The sequence below is a fragment of the Mus caroli genome, unplaced genomic scaffold (assembly GCF_978045245.1).
Source record: "Mus caroli unplaced genomic scaffold, Mus_caroli_1 scaffold_1, whole genome shotgun sequence".
Classification (NCBI taxonomy): Eukaryota; Metazoa; Chordata; class Mammalia; order Rodentia; family Muridae; genus Mus; species Mus caroli.
Genome location: NW_028227256.1, coordinates 71,349,527 through 71,367,782, shown reverse-complemented (window position 1 = coordinate 71,367,782; position 18,256 = coordinate 71,349,527). Strand labels below are relative to the sequence as shown.

At 44.3% G+C, this 18,256-nt stretch overlaps 1 protein-coding gene across 2 annotated transcripts in view; it reads right to left on the bottom strand.

Annotated features, from left to right (window-relative positions):
• Arpc2 (actin related protein 2/3 complex subunit 2) overlaps window positions 1-14,431 on the bottom strand; it is a 32,260-nt gene extending 17,829 nt beyond the window's left edge. Inside the window, exons 1-4 of one of the 2 annotated variants that reach the window (XM_021157274.3) lie at window positions 14,313-14,431; window positions 14,024-14,105; window positions 4,391-4,425; window positions 2,280-2,392 (exon numbers count right to left, since the gene is read on the bottom strand). In XM_021157274.3, coding sequence (XP_021012933.1) covers window positions 2,280-2,392; window positions 4,391-4,425; window positions 14,024-14,097 — 222 coding nt within the window. In that variant the 5' untranslated portion in view covers window positions 14,098-14,105; window positions 14,313-14,431. The remainder of the gene's footprint in view (window positions 1-2,279; window positions 2,393-4,390; window positions 4,426-14,023; window positions 14,106-14,312) is intronic. The other variant, XM_085838342.1, reaches the window with a different exon arrangement.
• Between the last annotated feature and the right edge of the window lie 3,825 nt (window positions 14,432-18,256).

Below are 18,256 nucleotides of genomic sequence, written 5' to 3'. Positions count from 1 at the left end.
AATAACTTCCTAATATTTCTAGACTTAATCCTCACCTACAGAATTTGGTAACAGTGTGAATCCCAAACTGTGAATTCATGACCACACTTGTTTACGGAGAGAAAAGCAGGCACTGCCCAGTGTAATAACTAAGTGGTAGGGAGCTTTTACAGAAGAGAAACTTCTGCAAAGGATCAAGGTCACAGACTTTGTTGGTGGCAGGTCAAGCTTTGACCTGCAGGTGGTGCAGATATCACTTCCCCTAAAACCCTGGGGTATAAAGGAACACTGGCAAGCTCCCTCCGAGCTACAATCTTACACAATTGATACGTGAAGAAAGGGAGTATCACACACACGGGGAAACCAAAGCCCCTCCAGGTTTACCAAGTCAATATTCTGAAATCTATAAAGTATTTAGAGGCATGTTTATACCACTTTTAATTCCTTTGTTCTTTCTTCTTTAAAAAAGCTATTTATTTATTTATTTATTTTTTACTTATTATTATCACGTATGTGGCCGCTGGTGCCAAGTGTGGAAGTCAGAAGACAACTTCTAGACGGCAACTTTTCTCCTTCCACCGTGATCCCAGGGACTAAACTAAGCTCATCAGGTTTGCATGTCAAGAGCTTTCACCCACTGAGCCACTGAAGGCCTTCTCTGTTCTGCATATCCCTTCAACATTTCCCTGCTACTTTCCTGAGACCAACCTCACTATGTAACCCACACTGGCCTTGAGCTCATGATCCCCCCTGCCCCCGCCTCCCACTGCTGGGCTCACAGCCATGTACAACTGTAGCACACAGCTCACTCACACTTCCTATCTTGATTCACCTTTACATCTGTGCCTCTCTTTAACAGTCGGGAGAAGAGGAAGGCGGTCTACCTACTTATAACTATTAAACCTGCCTACTGAGCAGCAGAGCGTTCTGCTTTTAAAAAGGGACTATGAAACAGTAACGAGCTTCCTGTGGTTATCACAGGCTGGTCACTGTTTAACCAACCTAGGGAGTCAATTACTGCTTACTCCACTCCCACACTGGGAATGTTATTTCCTCCACCCACTTGGGCTCTTTGGTCTATGAGTGAGCTATGAAAACGGCAATGTGTTCCAGAGGTGCACTAGCAGGCCAAACACAGGATAAAATGAGTCTTAATAAATCCAAGCCATGCTGGGTTGCAAGCTGCAGCAGACCAGCTTCTTGTCTTCTGAAAAAATTCCCTTAAATTCCCTCTGGTTACTCCCCTTCCTTCAGCAAATCAAAAGCACCTGAACAAAACAGGGCTCAGCTCCCTGAAGATCTTAGAACTCTTGATTTTAGAGCAAAACTTTACAAAGTTCTAGATCACATTCCTCAATACACAGCCTTTCAGAAATCTGAAGCTGTTCAAAAGCTACCACTTTCAGAATGAGAAATGGCTGCATCTTCCCGTAGCAGATTAAGGAGAGTCTAGTTTGTTAAAGCTGATTCGGGCACTGAGTCATACTTCCTGCTTTGAGACCCAACCACAATGTGCACACACTGCTGTAACAGCATTCTCTTTCTTCCATAAATGGCTTGCCCCAGAGCAACTGCAGTTCAACAGGAACCAAGCCTTCTACTCTAGCTACCAAAGCCAGGGCACAAGGCCTGGACGGCCCTGTGCACTTCCCTATGGTAGTTATAAGGAAGGACAGGTGGAAAGGTCAGCTCTAAAGAATATTAACTTAAAAAAAAATTACAAGACAGTAACTTATGCTTTCCTTTTGGAATGGAAACCAAGATTATGACGTTTAATACACCATAAATTCCAAGCTGCCTTGATAAGATTCTAAATATGGAACAGAACCTGTCTTATTGTTACTATAACTATTTTTGTACTAGTTAAGGAAATATTCTCTGTTATTTCTGGAGGACTGTTCCGTTTTCACTATTTTGCAAAATCTGTCTAGCCTGAATAATTTGAAAAGATAAGACCCTGAGTTGGGTATGGTGGTACATGCCTATAATCCTAGTACTTGGAAGATGAAGGCAATCAGGAATTGGAGGCTTTCCAGCCAGCCTGAGCTATGTGAGACCCTTTTTAAAAAACTTCTAAACTTTGCTTAGGAAATATCATTATTGCTCCAAGATAAAACCAAGCAAGACAAGAGGCAAAATCTCTGGAAAGCATTTTTATGGGGAATGGAGTTTGGAAGCCTCAGTTAGCTGTATAAAGCAGCCTCTGTTTGTAAGGGTGATGTGGCCCTCACTGAAGGGTAAGGGGCCAACAAAAGGTAAACCAAAAACAAGAGTCCCAAGGAAACCAATGTGGACCTTACCTCATCAGCTCCATGTGCCTGAAGTTCCTTGTAGAATTTCAAAGAAATACTGACCATCACTTTTGTTTTGTCTCCATTAGGATTTGAAATATGATAAAGGACGCCATCAAAATCTGGGAAAAAAGCAAGAAAGATTGCTCACTCTAGAAACAGGAGTAATCTCCTACTACCTACCACAAGGCTGGCCAGGAGGAGACCTCCGATAAGAGAGATTCAAGTAAAACAATGTTTATTTTTAGTTCATGGGAAGCCAACCAAAAATCTGCTATGGAATTGCTCCATGGCCCCTTCTTTGGTCTCTCTTAAAATTACAAAGCTATTTTTTGTGTAACCATAGCTTATACTAAAGTAACGTTAAAAAACAAAACCCTTTCATTGTAACATGTTTCCAAGAGAAAGAAAGCTATTAAAGAGTCCGCCTATGCAGCATCAATGCTGGTAAGCACACGGGGCTTCTTTCAGAGTGTTCTCACCACCCCACCTCAATCTATTACAAAGCAAACCCCAGACATCTGATCCACATATACATCAAGATGTATCTTTGGGAGACATATTACATGAACATAATTACAACCAGTCATACTCAAATTCAAACAAAAGATTCTACTTTAATACTAAATACCTGGTAAGCTATTCATCTATTACCTACTGTCTTAAAAAACAACAACACCCCACAAACACTGTTGTCATAAATATATGAATTAAGGGGACTCGAGAGATGGCTCAGTGGAAGAGCACTGACAGCTCTTCCAGAGGTTCTGAGTTCAATTCTCAGCAACCACATGGTGGCTCACAACCATCTATAATGGGATCTGATACCTTCTTCTGGTGTGTTTGAAGACAGCTACAGCGCACTCATATACATAAAATAAATAATTCTTTATAAAAAATATTTGAATTAAGATCTAACCAAGATCAAGACAAGATAGATGATTATCTTTTAGGTCTCCTTTATGTCTAGGCCTTTCTTAAAGGCTCTTTCTTCCTGCACTACAAAGTGAGCTGAGCTCATCTGTAGCATTACTGTAGCTTGGTTCTGAGAAGCCGAATGCAGAGAACTTGCGTTGGAATCACAAGAACCATGCGGACTGGGTACTGCTGGCGATGAGGATGCACAGATGCTCCCACCGGAGGAGCTACAAATCTCCTCAGATCCTCTGGTCAAGCACCTGCCTGTCTGGACACTTAGCTGTAAAATCTCTGAGCTCACATTTGACTAGTCAATTTTTTTTTTTTTTTTTAAATGAAGCACACTTTCAACACATGGCTCTAAATAGCCTAGAACTCTCCATGTAAACCAACCTGACCTCAAATTTTCAGAGATCTACCTGCTCTGCCTCTGCCTCCTGGCACAAATGACTTGTACCACCATATATGGCCAACAGAGAATGGGAAAAACAAACAAACAAACAAACAAACCCATTTCTCTGATTTGACAAACAAGCTCCATCATCGTTGACCTTGCCTCCCCCAAATGTTAGGTAAACTTAGATGATGGCTACTAGATTATAACTCTGTAGACTTCCAAAGTAGAAAGACAGTTCTTTTTTTTTTTTCTTTTTTTGGTTTTTCGAGACAGGGTTTCTCTGTGTAGCCCTGGCTGTCCTGGAACTCACTTTGTAGACCAGGCTGGCCTCGAACTCAGAAATCTGCCTGCCTCTGTCTCCCGAGTGCTGGGATTAAAGGCGTGCACCACCACGCCCAGCTTAAAGACAGTTCTTTGTACAAAACAAAAACCAAATTTCTAAGATATCAAATGTCCCTACTCACTAAGATATGTAGGTTAGTCTTATATAGTTTTCTGAACTCCAAAATCAGTTAGCAACATTACAAATACATAAAATAATTCTTGAAGGCCTCAAGAAAGACTTGAAAATCAAAACTTCTCTTTCCAGGGAAGCAGAGCTAGCTCCGTGGTTAAGAGAACTAGCTGATCTTCCAGAGAACCCAGGTTCAATTCCAAGCACCTATATGGCAGCTCATAGCCATTTGGTAACTCTAATTCCAGGAGATCTGATGCCTTCTTGTGGTCTCCCTCAGGCATCAGGGCACATAGAAGGAACACAGACAAAACACACTAAAATTATAAGGGATGAGATAAAGACACTTACCTGCAAATGTTACTTCTACAGCTTCTGGTTTGTTTCTGTAAAACAACAAAAAGGCCCTTAGTAAGAAATTTTAGGATAAGATGGGGACACTTGCCAGCTAGTCCTAATGACCTCAAACCTGAGTTGGATCCCCAAGTTCCATAGGGCGAAAGGGTAGAGCCGACTCTTTCAGGTTGTACTCTGACCTCCGAGTCCACAAATACACATAAATGGCGTGTAAATGTAAATAGGGGAAAATAATTATACTGTGGCTTGCTTATAGGAGGACTTTGAAGGGGTCCTGATTTTTACTGAAATTGGAGCATCCTATTTAAATGGCTAACAAATGAAGAAAACACACATTCTTCTTTCAAGGACCTGAACTTGCTAAAGGTGAAAGGCAGACAAAGAACACCTGTAGCTTGTGTTAATGGCTCCCTGCCCCTCCCCCTCCCCCACCCTCAGCATAATGCCTATGGAAATAACATCAGACAGAAAAATGGCTAAGTATAGTCAAGTAGAGTGATTCTGTTTGTTTAAGGTAAAAGGATGATTTAAGCTATCTACAGCACAGTAAGTTCTGTTCCATTCCACAGATCGTTTTTTTAGGCCCTTACATATACCTCCCGTCTTCCTTCCATCATCAGAGCACCGCCACTCTCCGTCAAGACTGCTCTGGTCCTACCTTTTGTTACATCTCAGGACTTACACAGAAGCGCAGCACAAACTAACACTGGGGGGAAAATTACTGAGCAGAGGCAAAGCACTCGTTTTCTCATCTTTCTCACCAGGCTTATGCACTGGACAAATAAGATTTCTTACCCTCCTTTCCTCACCTCTTCATTTATAAAATGGGAGAATACAAATCATCAATCTTGCAGAACTACTATGGACAAAACAGTAAAACAGGCCTGGAAGACCTTCTGATAGACAACAGCTACTACTTGTTTTACTTTATTAAACCCCAGTGAAAGCTGTTACACTTCTCTTCTCTTCAATGCCAATGTCAGAAAACTTTACTGCCTCTAGCATCTTGTTAGCAGTTAATTCAAAAGATCCTAGTTTGTTTCACATTTAGCAGACAAGATACACACACTTCCACATTTTATTCCGTTGCTCAAGACCTGTTTAGTAGGAATCTTCTTTTTAAATATACTTTATTTATACACGAAGGCATGTGCACCATATATGTGAAGAGGCCATTAGATCTCCTGGAACTGCAGTTATAGGCAGTTGGGAACTGAAGTTATTTCCTCTGTAAGGCAACAAGTGCTCCTGACTGCTGAGCTCATCTCTCCAGCCCTTGAGTATGAAAGAAGCCAAGAAGAGTTCCAACTCTGCTAGCCAATTATGGAATATCTAACATGGTTCATGAATGTTAAAAGCTGATACTGACGCTAAATGATATCCCCTTAAACAAACTAGCTTTTATTAAGTTTATGTTAAGAAAACACACACACACAGACACACACACACACACACAGAGGAAACATCCAAGTTTACCCTACTTTTCAAAGCATGTCCATATCCCCAGCATCTGGGAGGCAGAGGCAACCTGGTGTACATAGTGAGTTATAGGGTAGTTGGGGCTACACAGGGAGACTCTGTCTCAGGAAAACATCAACAACAACAACAATAACAACAAAAGGGATGTGGCTAGATGATATCTTATCACTTGGGAGATGGCTAGAGGAAGATCAGAATTCAGTCATCCTTGGCTCAATGTTGAGTTGGAAGCAGATCCAGTCTCAAGGAATGAATGCCCTTCCAAAAAGGAGAAAGCTGGAGCTGCTCCTGAGCTTTCACTTCCAAATGTAGCCAACAAACAAACAAACGGCAATGAAGAACAATACAACTTCCCTCACCTTTAAAAACCAAGAGTATACATAACCTTTAACAAGTCCATTTAAATAAAATACTAACATGATGCCAGTTAGAGGAAGGAAGCATGCAAACGCACTCTTGTGACCTGATAGGCTGTTCTAGAGTCAGGGGCCATACTACCTGACTTACCTCGGGTGGGTGGGAGGGATATTAGGAGTGCTGTTTTCCCTCTAACCCTTAGGCGAGAGTCCCCACCTTACTACTGCATCAACAGACCTGAGAAAAATCAACTTAAGAAGAACCTTAATGTTCTAAGTCATAAACACTCAAGGTTTGAGTCTCTCTAGCAAGAAAGCAGCCTGAGCATGGATCTCCACTGGGGAACGCTGCTAAGATCCATTCTAAGTGGCTTGCTATATGACTTGGGAATATATATCAAACCACCGCCATACCACCATGAATATTTTAGTTCACTCTTCAAGGCTACACAAAGGTTTGGAGGAGAAAGGCTGCTAAGGTACTGGCCTAAAGAACAGGAGAGCTGGAGCTGGAGGTCTGTAAGCTCTGTGCCCCAACAAGGAAAATGCTGAAATGCTGAATGTAAAACACTGTAACAATCATTGCTTAGCCCCAAGCACAGGAGTGCCCTTCCCACCTCCTCTGCTTATGTGTATGTGTGTGTGTGTGTAGAGAGGGGGGGGCAGAGATGGGGGGAGCGAGAGAGAGCTCGAGCAAGCTAGTTCTACTTTTCTTTTTTTAAAGATTTATTTATTTATTTATTTATTTATTTATTTATTTATTTATTTATTTAATGTAGATGAGCATACCGTAGCTGTACAGATGGTTGTTTGTGAGCCTTCATGCGGTTGTTGGGAATTGAACTTTAGGACTTCTGCTCGCTCTGGTCAGCCCTGCTTGCTCTGGTCAACTCCTCTTACTCAGTCCCTGCTCGCTCTGACTCAAAGATTTATTTATTATTATACACATTCATTTTGTATATAAGTACACTGTAGCTGTCTTCAGACACTCCAGAAGAGGGTGTCAGATCTCATTACGGATGGTTGTGAGCCACCATGTGGTTGCTGGCTTTTGAACTCAGGACCTTCTTCAGAAGAGCAGTCAGTGCTCTTACCCATTGAGCCATCTCACCAGCCCCGTTAGTTCTACTTTTCAAGACAAGGTTTCTCTGCTTGTCCTGAATTCAGAGATCTGCCTGCCTCTGCCTCCATTATTACTGTATTTTAATTGGTTTATTTTTGAGACAGAATCTCATGTAGCCTAGGCTTCCTCAAACCTATTTTGTAGCTGAGGCTTGTTTTGAGCTACACATGACCCTTCTGCCTCCACCTCCTACATGCTAGCTAGGTCACAGGGATACACTACAGCTAGCTTGTTCTGCTTTGTTTAAAATAAAATCATAGTGATAGTCCACTTAATAGACTAAGAAGATGAAACATTTACTGTTTGCCATCCGCTCGAGCTTTGGATTCAAGAAGCTCAGTGAGTAAAGGCACTGCTACCAAGCCCGAGGACTCAAGTTCAATCCCTGCCTCTGCCTTTCAAGTCCTGGGATTAAGGCATGTTCCTTCTCCCAACCCCGAGTCTTCCCTCCCCACCCCAAACACACAGCTTTATTTTCATTTTTGAGACAGAGTCGCATGCAACCCACTGGCCTCAAACTCAATATGTAGCTGAGGATGACCTGGGCTTCTGATTTTCCTGCCCAGCCCTCCCAAGTGCTAGAATCACAACCCAGCACCATCCTATCCAGCTGCTGCCTGAATGCAGACTCAGTCTGACTGCCTCTGGCCAAGTCTTAGCTGTCAAGGATTAGCTGTGTGACGTGTGAAGCCAGTTAGCCTCTCTTTGCCTTAGTTTTCTTCTCCATAAAACCCACATATGACCTCCATATGAGGTCATAACCCACATCAGCCAAGCATGGTAGTGCACACCTGTGATCCCAAAACTCAGGAGGCAGGGTGGGAGCCTGTCATTACAAGCTCTAGACATGGTTTCCTCTGTGTAGTCCTGGCTGTCCCAAAACTCTGTAGACAAGGCTGGCCTTGAACTCACAGAGATCAGCTTGTCTCAGCCTCCCAAGTACTGGGATGGCAGACATGAGATACCACATCTGATTTTTAAGAACTATTCTTAAAATCTCTTAAAAGGAGGCTGGAGAGATGGCTCTAGCATTGGCTGCTCTGGTAGAAGACTTAAGTTCCAAGCACCTACATGGTAGCTCACACTGTCTGTAACTCCAATTCCAGGGGATCAGGTATCTTTTTGTGACTTCCACGGGCACTGGGCTTGTATGTATACATGCAGCAGGCAAACACTCACTCATAAAACACATAAAATAAAAATAAATCTCTTAGGGAAATTTTTTTGCAGATGTATTTGCTTGTGTGTACACATTCGGTGGCCAGAGGAAGGCATCATATCTTTTAGATTTGGAGTTAACAGGTGGTTGTGAGCTATCTCAAGTAGGTTGCAAACTGAACTCTGCAAGAATAGCCAATGCTGCTAAACTGTTGAACCATCGCTCTTGCACCCAAATACTTTCTTAAAATTGGGTGTTGTAGTTCTGTACTTTTCTGAAGATGCTTCTAGAATGTTAACAGTTAGTAAAGTACTATTAGCAACTATATCACCTCATTTTTTTGGTGAGGTGGAGTTTTTACTTCTAAATACATCCTGGAAATAATTTTCCACTGGGGCACCTGTGGCCCTCTTCTGGTTACCCCTTCTACCCTCAATTAGAGAAATCTTCTGTTGTGTTCACTGAAGATTATTTCTTCTTCTTTCTTTTCTTCTTTTCCTTCTCCCTTCTCCTTCTTCTTTTTTATTTTTTTGAGACAGGGTTTCTCTGTTATAGCCCTGGCTGTCCTGGAATGTCAGAAATCCACCTGCCTCTGCCTCCCGAGTGCTGGGATTAAAGGTGTGCACCACCACGCCCAGCTTGAAGATTTCTGATTACTTTAAGTCCTCTACAAAGTTCCAATCATTCTTTCTAAGTAAACCCCACCTTTTTTTTTTTTTTTGCTAAGCCACCCTTCAAAAGAACAAGAAAATAGGGCTTGGAGAGATAGATGGCTTAGTGGTTAAGAGAACCGACTATTCTTCCAGAGGTCCCGAGTTCAATTCCCAGCAACGACATGGTGGCTCACAACCATCTGTAATGGGATCTGGTGTGTCTGAAGATAGCTACAGTGTACTCGTATACATAAAATAAATAAATCTTAAAAAGAAAAAAAAACCAAGAAAATAAAAGCTGACATACACTCTTAGAAAAGTGGGGCAGGGTATACAGGAGACTGAGGCAGAAGGAGCACCATGAGTTTGAAGCCAGCCTGGGCTAGAGACCCTGTCTCAGCACCACAGTAACAGCAAGGCTGCCACTGAAGCAGGATAGCTAAGTGCGAAGAGTGCACACTGGGCAAGCCTGAGGGTCTGAGCTAGAATCCTCGGGACCCACGGAAAAAGCCTGTAACCTCAGTGCTACAGAGGCTGAGACAGGAGGATGACTGGGGCTTGCTGACTGACAGACTAATTCCAAGTCCAGTAAGAGACCTAGTTTTAAAGGAATGAGACAGAGATACGGTAGGACACACAACATTACAACACTTCTTCTCTGGCCTCTGATGTATGATGGCTTTCATTCCCTCTTCCTCTCTCTCAAAAATAAGGGTAGGGGGATAAGCTTTTAAAGAAAACAAGAATCTCTTAGTCTGCATTTATTCCTTCAATATAAACTTACTGAGCAGATCTCTCTTCTGAGGCAACAGAAATGGCTGAAACAATAGTCCTCAGTTTTAGAGACTCCTTCCCCAAAGACAATTCAGGGACCAGAGGACAGGTAGTAAAGTGTCAATCACAAGACGGTGTAAAAAGATCAACTAGACCTTAATAATCAGACAGTACATCCCACTACGTCTATAGGTTTAAACAATGTCCTAATTCCGAATCTCTTAAGCTAGTCTGTCTCTCTGAGGACATATGTGGCATATTTGGGAATGAGAACACGGTAGCTACAAGATTTAATGTGTTCCTTTCTCAAATTTCTCCTCCCACGGTCCTCGCCCACCCAACTCAGCGCTGCTTGCTCACTGAGCTCTCCCCCTCACAGAACCACGGCTCCCACGATATGCACACGCTGTGGTAAAGAGCCAGAAGGCACTGAAAACCAGCAGCAGCTCAGATCTACTAGCATTTCCTCAGCTCTGGACTGTGTAACTGCGACATTGACAGGCCTTGAGTCTGAGGATAAAAGATTCTTGGTATGTATGTAGTAACAAAAGAAGTCAATTAAATTTCCAGATTACTTCTGCTTTAATTGTGGTCTGGGCAAGAATTCCCAAGTGAAAAGGCAGTGCTGTTGATAAGACTCACGCAGGACATTATTTACAGTGTTGGGTGTAGCTTTTGAATTAGTCATAGTATAGAGACTGTGTCATCTGACAGGAGTTACTTTCCTGCATCCCTTTATGAAGACATTTACAGAGAGATCCAATAAGCCACTTCTCAGGAGTATGGCAGGAAAGAGTAGGAAACTTTGTTAAAATTGTCTTTAAATTACAAATGATTGTGGCCAATTGTATGCTTACAGAGTTTGTTTTACAGAAGTCTCACCCAAATACAAGTTTAAATTTTCAGTCTGATGCTATAGGCAAAAAGATGCAGCAAGATAACCCAAGGGATCATTAAAAATAAAAAAGATAAAGTGAAACAATGAAAAGGAAAGCCAGGGCAATGTCATTCTGGAGTGTGCACTGCACTACTCTTTGAAGAACACCTCCCGAGAGCTGGGAAGCAGTGCAGGCCGAGTGCTTCCCAGCATGTACAAGGCCCTGAGGACTCAAACACCCTCCCCAGAGGAAACCAGCTCACACCTTCACTGTCAGTAGGCAGAACAGCACCGTCCCAACAGTGCTGTCTGCAGTAACAAGCACGAACACTGGGCAAACACAACAGTCGCTCGCCCCAAGTGGCAATGAAGTCTAAAGATCCAACACAGCTAGTCCAACTCAGGAAACAAATTTTAGCTTTACTTCATCTTTTTATTTAAATAACGGGCCACATATAGTAAGTGGCTACGGTACAGGAGACTCCAGAACAGAAAGAACCCCTCTGGCAAAGGCTACCGTGAACATAGCTTCCCTGACTAATCTGTTCTGCAAAGTGCAAAGAGCAGTGTGGGGCTCAGCCCTCCCCACTTCCACCCTGCACAGCCTCTCATCTCTCTGGGGTCTCCGGGCTTCTTCTCTTTAAGCTCGTTATCCTCTCCCAATATAGCGTAGACATCAGTTCCTCCCTAACTCGGCTAACAGGCTCTCTTCAGAAGGCCCCCCATTCTTTCAGCTGCTGCCTGGTATTGGGCTCTGGTGAGACGCACCCATGTTTATGATGAGCACACTAGACATCCTTGTTGACCTCTGTAACCACCCCAGTGCTGCCTCATCTTAAAGGGCAGACCTGGAAACATACTTTTTTTTTTTTTTTTCCAGAGGTAGGCTTTTCTTTTAATTTCTTTTCATTTCTTTTGAGATAGAGTCTCACTACATATCCCTGGACTAGAACCTGTGTTGACCCTTCTGCCTGTTTCCCTAGTGCTAGGATTATAGGAGGGTGCCATCACACCCCACAGAAACAGGCAATTTCAGAAAATCCCCGCCCTCCATAGTCTCTTCTCAAAGATATCAAAGTATTTTTAAACACAATGTTTTGAGTGCATTTGTTAAGTCATACATTCTAAGGATGAGCTAGAATAAGACAAAACCTCCTACCTCCTCAGACATTACACCTGGCTGCAGTGAGCACCCTTACCACCTCCCCCCAAAGAAATTCTAACTTATGCCCTCCAAATTTAAAACCCTATTTTAAGCTTTTTATTTGCAACAGGGTGGGCCAGGCTGGCCTTGCTCTCCTGGTCTTCCTGCTTCCACTTCCCAAGCACTGGGATTACAAGCAGATCACACCCAGTCTGGCCTGCCTTTTTCTTTTTTCTTTGATACAAAGTCTCACTAGGGCCTAGAACTTTTGCTCCTCCTGTCTCATATGAGCTCCTGAAGGCTGGGGTTACAGTTGAATGTGCTTGGACTACAGGCATATACCACCAACCACAGAACTTTAAGGAGAGTTTTCTAAAGAAAAAGGCCTACATAAAGTCCTGAATAATGGGTCACATCTTAGAATCAAGTTATTAATAAATAAGTGTGAAAGCCCTCCTCCACTTAAAGGCATGCCTCCACTTGAACACACACAGCCATTTATCTTGTAGATCAGCTTGTAACCACCCAGGACTCATTCTTTGCTAGTCAAGACTTGAGAATGTATGTATTAAGATCAGCAGTGAAAATGCAGAAGTTATTTTAACTTCCTCCTTTGTGCTACACTAATTAAAAAAAAAAAAAAAAAAAAAAAAAAAAAAGCACACACCCCCCTCACCCACAATAAGTGCCCTGCGTTGACTAACTCCAAAACTCAAAATGCAAAGAAGCTGCAGACAAGAAACAAGCGAGGTGCTCATGTGCTCAATTGCGGTCCAGGGCAGGAAACAGCATGACACTGAATGCGCCAATTCAAGGAATGTCCCATTTTGTTTTGCAGGTAAAATCTGTAACCTTACAAAGGAGACGGAACAGACAATATATTCCGAGTAAGTAGTGGGTTCATGCTTTCCATGTCTGTGAACCACAAGTTCATTACAAATGCTTAGAATTAAAGGGGAGAATGAATGAATTCCCCCTCTCCCAATCCTCTTCCCTCTGTGGATCGGCAAGCACTTTCCTATTTCTAGTTCCTAGTTCACAGAAAACAGCCTGCACTTATTTCCTAACTGTGAAACCAAAATGTGAAGCCCCACCTTTACCAATGAGGAAATGAGGCAAAGGAATGGCCACAGGCCACCATAAATTAGAACCTAAAACCCAATTCCTCTGCTCAGGTTTTAAATATATTAGAGAGGTAACGCAGCTTTAAGGGAGGAGTTTGCTTTTTTGTGTATGACAGAGAGGGCTGGAAATACGCCCCATATATTAAGATGCTGATGTTATAGATGGTTATCTTAAGAACTTTATAGATTCTGGGAGCAGAAGCAGCTATTAACCCAGTCAGCATTACTACAGAAGAAATCAAAGACCAGGGGTCTTTGATAAGAACTTAAGATACACAACCAATAAATAAATAGAGCAAGCTTGTCTCGAGAGCTAAAGAGTGTGTGGATGGAGAACCGTTGGCTTTGCCTAAAGGATATATAACAAAATGGCTAGTTTCTCTCACAGTAGGTTAAGAGATTTTTTTTCCCCCTAGCAGCCTGGGTCTGCTTTCAGTCTTGCCTCCTGCTTTTCCCGGGGTCTCGAGAGATGGGGGTGGGGAAGCAGAATGCTGGTGGCGATCTGGGCCTACACGTTCTTCCCCTCGCCCTGGGAATTCCTGAAAACTCCATTCAATCCAGCTTCCCCAAAAGGGTCTCTCTGGGTTCGGAACAATGACGGAAAAGACAGAGGGAAGTGGACCCCTCTCTTCCCCCCTGAGGACAGTAGGCTCTCGGGCGTGACTTCTGGCCTCGGCTGCCCTCATGTCCCACAGGTCTCCTGTTCTCTGGCACGCCTTGCTCCTGTCCTCTCGCTGCTTCCGCATCCCTGTCTCTGCCTCTCCCCACGCATCTCAGGCCCTCGGCTCACCGCGCCCTGTGGCTTCCCACGTCCATCTTGCCACGGCAACCCTGAAGCCGCGCCAGGTTCCCGATCTGTCCCCCTCTAGGGCTGGGGAGCTGGATGCCACCCGGGGTTTAGCTGGGGTCAACTCGGCCTCCTCCCGGCGTGCGCTTACCCGGCGGCCGCGTTCTCGAACTTGAGCGCGAGCGTCTCCTCGATGATGCGGTTGTTCACCTCCAGCAGGATCATGGCGGCGGCTGCCCCGGGCAGGGGAAGGAGAAACAAGGGCGGTGAGGGTGGGCAATCGAGGGTAGGACGGAGGGAGCGGCCCCGCTACCCCTGACGAGGGGGGCTGGGTGCGGTAGGTGAGGGGAGAAGGGGACGGGGAGCGGGGTGGGGAGAGGTGGACACAAGCGCTGGCCCGGCACGCGCTGCCTGTAGCAGGCAGCCACCACCCGACCGACCTGGCCCCCCGAAGCTTCAACCCGCCTGCCGAGCCGCCGCCGCCTCCGCCGCCGCCTTACTTGACGATCCCGGTCCCCGCCCAGCCCCCGGCTCCAGCCGGCCACTTCCGCTCTCACACCCACTTCCGCTCGCCGCCCGGACGCGCGGCCCCGCGGCGCCATTTCCGCTTCGACCTCGCGCGTGCACACGCCCGCAAGCGCGTCCCGGTGAGGAAGCAGGCAGAGGGCATGCGTGCGCATGCGCCACACGCCGCCCCGCCCCTCCTGACCAGGAGAGTCCAACGCTCACCTGTCATTATTCCCCGTTGTCTTTACAATCCACCTGCCCCTTTCGCGAGTATTCCAGAAGCCTGATTCCACCCTTCCGATATTATTTCAGAAGCCCCCTTAAGAAGCTTGTTTTTTGGGGAGGGATTCCTTGCTTCCAACTTGTGGGTGCTTTTTGCTCATTCCGTGCTTAGGGCTATCCTGCAGCACCGTTGTGCCTATTCTTCGCCAGCGACTGTTTAGTGGCCATCTCTCCTTCTCGGGGATACAGTGATTAATGCAATAGATGACGACTTGACCTTCTAAAGCTTATGATCTGCTAAAAGAAACGCAATAAAAGCCGGGCGTGGTGGCGCACGCCTTTAATTCCAGCACTCGGGAGGCAGAGGCAAGCCTGGTCTACAAAATGAGTTCCAGGACAGCCAGGGCTATACAGAGAAACCCTGTCTCGAAAAACCAAAACCAAAAAACAACAACAACAAAAAAACCGCAAAAAAAAAAAAAAAAACCCAAAAAACAAAAACCAAAAAAAAACCCAAAACAACAACAATGCAATAAATTCTCAAGGAATTACACGTTGTTACTGAGCAATAAAGGAAAGGAATCCAGATGGGCCTTAGTGATTCCTGTCATATATTTCTTTGCTTAAGTGCCGCCACCGCCACCTGTCCTTTCTGCTTGGGTACCATGTTTCCATTCTTTTCTCTTCCAGGAACAATTTTAATTAAGCTTCTTCTCCATGCAATGAAAAAAAAAAAAACTGATATTGATCAGAGGACACCTTTTGGTAGTCAGTTCCCTTCTCTCTCCAACACATGGATCCTGAGAATTGAACTCAGGTCATCGGGCTTAACAACAGGCACAACTTGCTGAGCCACGCCCTGGCCCTGTTTGTCCAGATTTTTGAAAGAGGGACTTGCTCTGTAGCTCTGGCTAGCCTTGAACTTGTATTGGTGCCCCCAAGTGCTGGGATTCTAAGTTCACACCAATATGCCTTTCTTACTTCATTTCAGTTGTCTCTAAAAATCTTTTTTGTTACTTGTGGTGAGGGCATACTTTTAATCCTAGCACTCGGGAGGTGGAGGCAGGCAGATTTCTGTGTGTTCCAGGCCAGTCTGTTCTACACAGCAAGTTCCAAGCCAGCCAGAGCTGCATGGTGAGACCTTGTCTCTTGTCTCAAAGCAAATGAACAAATATGGAATTCTAAGATTTATTATTATAGAGTACATGTGCATCCTGGTTGTTGAGTGGAGGCTGGAGGACAACTTTTGGACATCGGTTATCTTCTTCCACCGTGGAATCCTGGGATGAAACTCAGGTCATCTGGCTTGCCTAGCAAGTACTTTACCTGCTGAGCCATCTCTCAAACCCCAAAGCACAAATGTGTATGCTAAGCAATAGATTAGAGTCCCACTAGCTTTGCTAAAGATGACACCTACGACGTGTCTAACCTTTGCCTGAGTTATTTTTTTTTTCTTTTCAAGAAGTTGACAACAGCATCGTCTTTCTCACACTGAGGCCATAGGCCCCTCAGGTTTAGGCAGGTGTCTGACAGCTGACCTGTCACCTACAGAGGGACAAGACTCCACCCTCAGAAGGTATTTGTGCTGCCCTTTTCTGAGCATGCACAATCTGAAGAGCAGTAAAGTTTGCTTTGGGAAGCACAGCCTACCGGTTCTTGAGTCACCTTAGCCCAATCCTTAGACTATTTCCTTCCTTATTCCATAAATATCCCTGAGATCCCTCTTCTGGACTCCACACTGGGCTGCCCAAGGAACAGATTTTAGCAAATAAGGCCATTCAACGACTGATATACTGTGAAATGAGCAAATATGGACCCGATTTGGTCAGAACACCTACAAACATTGCCTGTATCACCTTACCCCAAACATCCCATTCCACAGCACAATTGTTTAGAAGGAATAAAAGTCCTTAAAGCGGGACATGGTGCCTTATGCCTCAGTCTTCAGAAGCTGACCCGGAGGATCATGGTGAGTTTGAGTCTACCCTGGGCTAAGAAGTAAGCTCAGGACAGCCTGGGCTGCTGTGTGAGAACCTGCCCCCAAATCAGTAACAACAACCAGACAAATAAATATTTTAATTATACAATTTGAATATATATATGTGTGTGTGTATGTATGTATTTGACATGTTTTCAGACATGTCTTTCAAAGTAACAGGAAGGATATGAAAAGTGTGATCATGTGCCATTGTGTGAATAAGTGTGATTCACAGGCCTGTGTGCACATATGCACACCACATCCACATGTGTGCCTATTGGAAACACTGGAACTGAAGTTACAGATGATTGTAAGCCACCGTAGGGGTGCTTGGAATTGAACTCTGGTCTTCTGCAAGGGCAACACATGCCCTTAACTGAGCTCTCTCTCTAGCCCCCAAATCAGATTTCCTGTGGGCAGCGGATAAACTTCACGATATTACAGACATTTTCTACCACACCATTCCAACTTTTGAACATTAATGTTTTTGACAAAAACAATATGCATACAGTTTTAAATGTGTATATAGAGGAAGGGCTATAGCTCTGTTGGTAGCATACTTTCTTTTTTTTTTTTTTTTTTTTTTTTTGGTTTTCCGAGGCAGGGTTTCTCTGTGTAGCCTTGGCTGTCCTGGAACTCACTCTGTAGACCAGGCTGGCCTCGAACTCAGAAATCCTCCTGCCTCTGCCTCCCGAGTGCTGGGATTAAAGGTGTGTGCCACCACGCCCGGCTTGGTAGCATACTTTCTTAACATTCACAACACCCTGGATTCATCCCCAGCACTGAGCCTGGTAGCAGTCACTATAATCTCAGCACTCAGGAGGTAGAAGAATGACAACAGAAGTTTTAAGTTCACTTTGACTATGCAGCAAGTTTGGACTATTCTGATCCTTAGTATGTATTTGTACTGGATATTGGAGTGTGAAAAGATTTGTCATTATCATTTTTATTTATTTATTTTTATTTATATGAGTACACTGCAGCTGTCTTCAGACACACACTAGAAGAGTGTATTGGATCCCATAACAGATGGTTGTGAGCCACCATGTGGTTGCTGGGATTTGAACTTATGACCTCCGGAAGAGCAGACAGTGCACTTAACCACTGAGCCATCTCACTAGCACTCCTACAGGATTTTTAAGCCTAAAATCCACAAACAATCTTTGTCAAGTTATTCCACCAATCAGGATTTAGGGATAAGGGATTTCCTTAGAAACAAGTCTTTGTTATAAACTTATCCTGCTCTTATTGGTTGAGGTATTCAACTGTGGCAGGGGACTTGCCTTATCTAATACTCATGTTCTAACTTGTTTCCAGGAAGGGACTTGTAGAATAGTCACAGGATGTCAGTTACCCACTTACATGTTTTTTCTAGCTAAGTAGGATGTCAGTTCCCAGGGAGGTCTCGTGTACTGGCTATTTTTGTGTCAACTTGACACAGCTGGAGTTATCACAGAGAAAGGAGCTTCAGTTGAGGAAATGCCTCCATGAGATCCAACTGTAAGGCATTTTCTCAATTAGTGATCAAGGGGGAAAGGCCCCTTGTGGGTGGGACCATCCCTGGGCTGGTAGTCTTGGGTTCTATAAGAGAGTGGTCTGAGCAAGCCAGGGGAGGCAAGCCAGTAAAGAACATCCCTCCATGGCCTCTGCATCAGCTCCTGCTCCCTGACCTGTTTG